We start from the raw sequence: 4,317 nt of genomic DNA, 5'->3' as shown, positions 1-4,317 counted from the left end.
AGCTGGGTAGCCTGGTATCCAGCCTTTTTCAGTCCACTTAGCAGCAAAATTACTAGTAACTTGCATTTTGTGGACCAAAGGCTAAGGAAGGCTTCCATCATCCATTCTGTTATCAGTTACAACCCCTGCTGGCAGTCCATAGACATGTGCAAACACTGCCCAAGCCTTCTTGTTTGGCAGGACTGTAGGTGATAAATGTTGCTGATAAGACTCACATGCATTTATTTACTCACACTATATAAACTGTCAATCCTTCAATTGCATATATAGCAAAGGGGAAAACTCAACTGGAAACAAACAAATTGATCATTTGCTGAAAATAGTTCATATCGTCACTCCAAAAATTATTACAGTTGACTTTCCTACTGACTTTGACATGAATTTGGATTGTGAATTTACTTTGTCAATTAAAGTAGATTTACTTGATGTAATAGTTCCTTCATGCCCTTCTAAGTTCCACTGAGAATGTTGTATGGAGGAAGATGGTAGCCTGGGTGCCATCCCCAGTAGTATATTCGCCAGCTCTATAACTGGGTCTGGACTTGATCACATATGTAGCGTCTGGAGTCTGAATATTCGTTCAGATTTTGAACGAGCGCGCTGATTCGTCCTACTCGTCTAAGCCCTTTTTTGGGTGTGTACATATTAGGTAAGGGCCGTTCGGCCGTCCGAACGGCAACGTTAGCGTCCGTTCGAACGGCTACGTTAAGATAGATCGTTATTCTTATCTTATTATCATCAACATGTCCGACGCCGAACGCTAAAGCGCGCTTGATATAGCCGTAGTTAGTGTACTTTCCGCGATCGATCATCAACATGGCTGGCGCACACGCCGCTCAGCTCTCGGAGCTTGATGTTGACCTCGCAAAAGTAGAACGCACCAAGAAAAGGAACACTCGCGCGAAGATCTGTGTTTACAAAACAACAAACATCACTTGAATAATACAGGCGCGCCATTGGCCGTCGCCTCAGAGGCTCAGCCAATCAAATGAAGACCCGCTGCTCGGACTAGCTCATTACGTGACGTCATCACCAGACGTTTCATATGTGATCAAGTCCAGACCCAGTTATAGAGCTGGCGAATATACTACTGGGGATGGCACCCAGGCTAGGAAGATGGACCTAACCATGCCCAAACAATTTGCATGTTTTGTCCCAATGTGTTGTAAAGCATTTGGTTTCCTGCCTCAAAAAAATGAAAACTCTGAGAATAGAATTTAATGCACTTGCAATCAATATTCATTGCAATCTTTTATGTATTTTACTATTTACCAATTTTTTGTGAGAGTTGTCACATCTCATCATCATATGTATGTAACGTTAGATGAATTTGATTCGTATTTTGATTCCAGAACAGCCAATGTTGGCACTAGAAACTAGGAGGTCATGCTGTACATTGCTACATCAAAGCAGCTATTAGATTTTAATACCTCTCAGTCTCAAGCAAAGCCACTTCATCATCTGCCATTCAAGCCATTTACTGTAGTATAACCTTGTCCTAAAGCAATGAACATGAAAAGACCCTGACCTTTGATATGACAAATGCGGTGCACCGCTCAAAATAAAGAGAACAGGGGGGCTTTAAAAGAATCGTGACGTGTCTTTCTTCTTTTGCTAAGGGCGATCCCTGTCCCATACAAGGCAGGGCCGGCGACATAGCCCAAATATTCAAGTCTATGGCATCATGTGGCGGCATGCGGGGAGGGGTATCGCGAGCGAGGTGGAACAAGGGGCCATGCAACGGCTTTCCTACCTCGTCTTCAAATTATGAAATATATGCTTTCAATTACATCACAAATACAGTGTATGTCTGTACATGACACGTTAGGGGGTACAAATTAGCAACAGAAGCGATATATTTCTGACAAATTAAGCAAAGTGGCAAAGGATATCCTGCATACAACAGTACAGGGACTGTGTAACCCATACGGCATTATGTACCGTTATATCGTTTAGTGACCAAGCGCTGAGATTCATGAGGTCATAACGGACCCTGCTTCCTTCACAAGCAATTTTCTTTACCCCTTGGTTAATGATATGCAAAAAAATATGTCAGACGTGATGACCTTCTAAATGTGTAATCGGAGACCATTCCCAAATTATCCGCAAACCGTTGACAGACTGGGACGGACGTCACCCTGGCTCGTTTTTTTCTACGAAATGCAAAATGGCGGCCTCCAACTACACATTCCCGTCTGTCACTTCGCCCGTTTCTCGTAACAAATTATGACGTGCTATTCACCGAAATAAGACCATCCACACAAAAACAGTCAAGGGATACTTACCATTTCGTTTCGGCGAGAAGAAACGTGGGACAATAAAACGGTTCAGCTGAAACAAGAAACGTTTCCCCGGAGTCGGTCCTATCGGCCAAGAGGAGGAGGAGGATGGAAGGTACCAGGAACTGCACCACGGGGAAAGGCGTGTAATCTTCCACTGTCAATAAAACTAACGGCGTTAGCCATTGGTCATATCAGATGCCTGGCAGCCTCGGGAAGGAAGAATTCAGCCAATCCCAGCGTGCCAGACAAAGGCTATCGAATTCATATGTAAGGAAAATAGTCCGTGAGTTAAATTTGTTTTGAGCGTTTCCGTTAGATATAAACAATATTTGTGAGGTTGATTATTTGTATTTACCTTGACGGATAGGACTGTAAAACTAATTTCTTCAACAAACTAATGCAGACGTGAACCACTGATGGTCGTTGAATGTGTGCCAATCAGAGAGCGGCAATGATGTCATTTCCTTATTTGGGTCAAGTCCCGCCACACGGGGACAGGGTTACCAAATTTGGCCCCAGCGGTCATGGTGCCCAGTCACACCCATGCTTCATTTCTCACAACTTCTTCATGGTCCTCCATCTTTCAGCACAAAGGTTCTATGAACCATATTATAGTGCTTTTGTGCTGGACAAAAGTTATAATGAAACTTCTCTTTGCCCCAAGTTATATGACACAGTGTCAATAATTTTATTCTCTCATATATCATAGCACATATTATACATGTAACAGTATCATCTATTCCACATATTGTTGAATAGATTTGGACTTGAATGATGACAATTTTATCTACAATCTATAATATAACGTTACCAATATAAAACAATTAACAACTATTGCTGACAGCTATTTAGGCCATGTTGATTTGATTATATGGATGACATCCTCCGGGAGCCCCAAAACTGATGCGCGCGTGCAAATAAAAAAAAGTTTTCACAAAAAAAAAGTTGTTTTCATGATGAAATCTACGTGGTCATGAGGGTTGAACAAATGGGACAGAATATGGTTTGGCGAATAATCTAATCTTCATTAGTTCATTTCCTTACAATTTCGTCTTTTTTCATTTGATTTTGGTATTCTACGACATTGGTATAGTTTTTAATTATTTTTTTGTAACTTACGGTATATTTTTGCTCATTTTGCAACTGTTTTGTACGATTTACAGTATGGTTGAAAACTTTTTTTTTTTTGGAAACGGCCGAAAATTCATGCACGCGCGGATGTCATCCATATAATCAAATCAACATGGCCTTAAGTAAGCTTTTAACAAACAAACAAACAAAAATACCAAGGATAGTGTCCACTTGTTATACGTTGGCAACTTATATAACCTTAACATATTATAGGAAGCTGGTATTGTAGTGAGAACTTCATAATTTGGCAAACTATTAATTTCAATTCATTAATAACAGCTTTCAGACTTTTTGACTGTCTCCACAACTTTTTGCAGGTTGACCAAAAAGTCTAACTTTTTTAAGTTAGTTAGTCTGTTAACGTTAGATTCCTCTGCAAACTTTAATCTGATTTTCACCTTGGCTGACTCAGGTTTTGTATTAATAACTTCTATGTTACTTCCTCAGAAAGTTTTTTTTCAGATGACACACCAAACCTGCCTGAGTGACCACCTCTACATTAGGATCACGTGGCCAATATGACTACTTTGTGGTGGTCTCATTTTCTCATTGATACATACAACCATTATTTTAAGAATCCTATCCATAGTGACCAGCTGTCCACATAATGGTAGACTAGATTTTATGGTCTTGAAAGTCTTCTTGGGAAGTTGTTTTTTGACTGTACCAGAGTGATGTGAGAGAGTGCTGATTTCGTGTGCCATGGATCTAACAATAGTACAGAAAATATGGAAACAACCAAAACAGCCAGAGATCATTTATGCAAAAGTAAAACTATCAAATTTTCTGTAACCTGATATGAACAGTGCGTCGTTGTTCTTGCTTCAAATAGAAGTGTCATGCTTCTAGTCTAATGAGCTAAACAAATTAATTCTACAATCTCATATCAAACGATTCTTGCCTC

The 4,317-nt window shown here is 40.3% G+C and overlaps 1 protein-coding gene across 1 annotated transcript in view; it reads right to left on the bottom strand.

The window, feature by feature from the left end:
• The window catches only part of LOC109474877 (cofilin-like), an 8,583-nt gene extending 6,132 nt beyond the window's left edge, over positions 1 to 2,451 (bottom strand). The window contains exon 1 of the mRNA XM_019775340.1: positions 2,286 to 2,451. Within this exon, the coding sequence (XP_019630899.1) occupies positions 2,286 to 2,288 (3 nt within the window). The 5' untranslated portion in view covers positions 2,289 to 2,451. The remainder of the gene's footprint in view (positions 1 to 2,285) is intronic.
• Positions 2,452 to 4,317: the final 1,866 nt, after the last annotated feature.

Source organism: Branchiostoma belcheri, unplaced genomic scaffold (genome assembly GCF_001625305.1).
Source record: "Branchiostoma belcheri isolate BF01 breed outbred unplaced genomic scaffold, Haploidv18h27 scaffold32, whole genome shotgun sequence".
Taxonomy (NCBI): Eukaryota; Metazoa; Chordata; class Leptocardii; order Amphioxiformes; family Branchiostomatidae; genus Branchiostoma; species Branchiostoma belcheri.
This window is presented reverse-complemented; position numbering and strand designations above follow the sequence as displayed.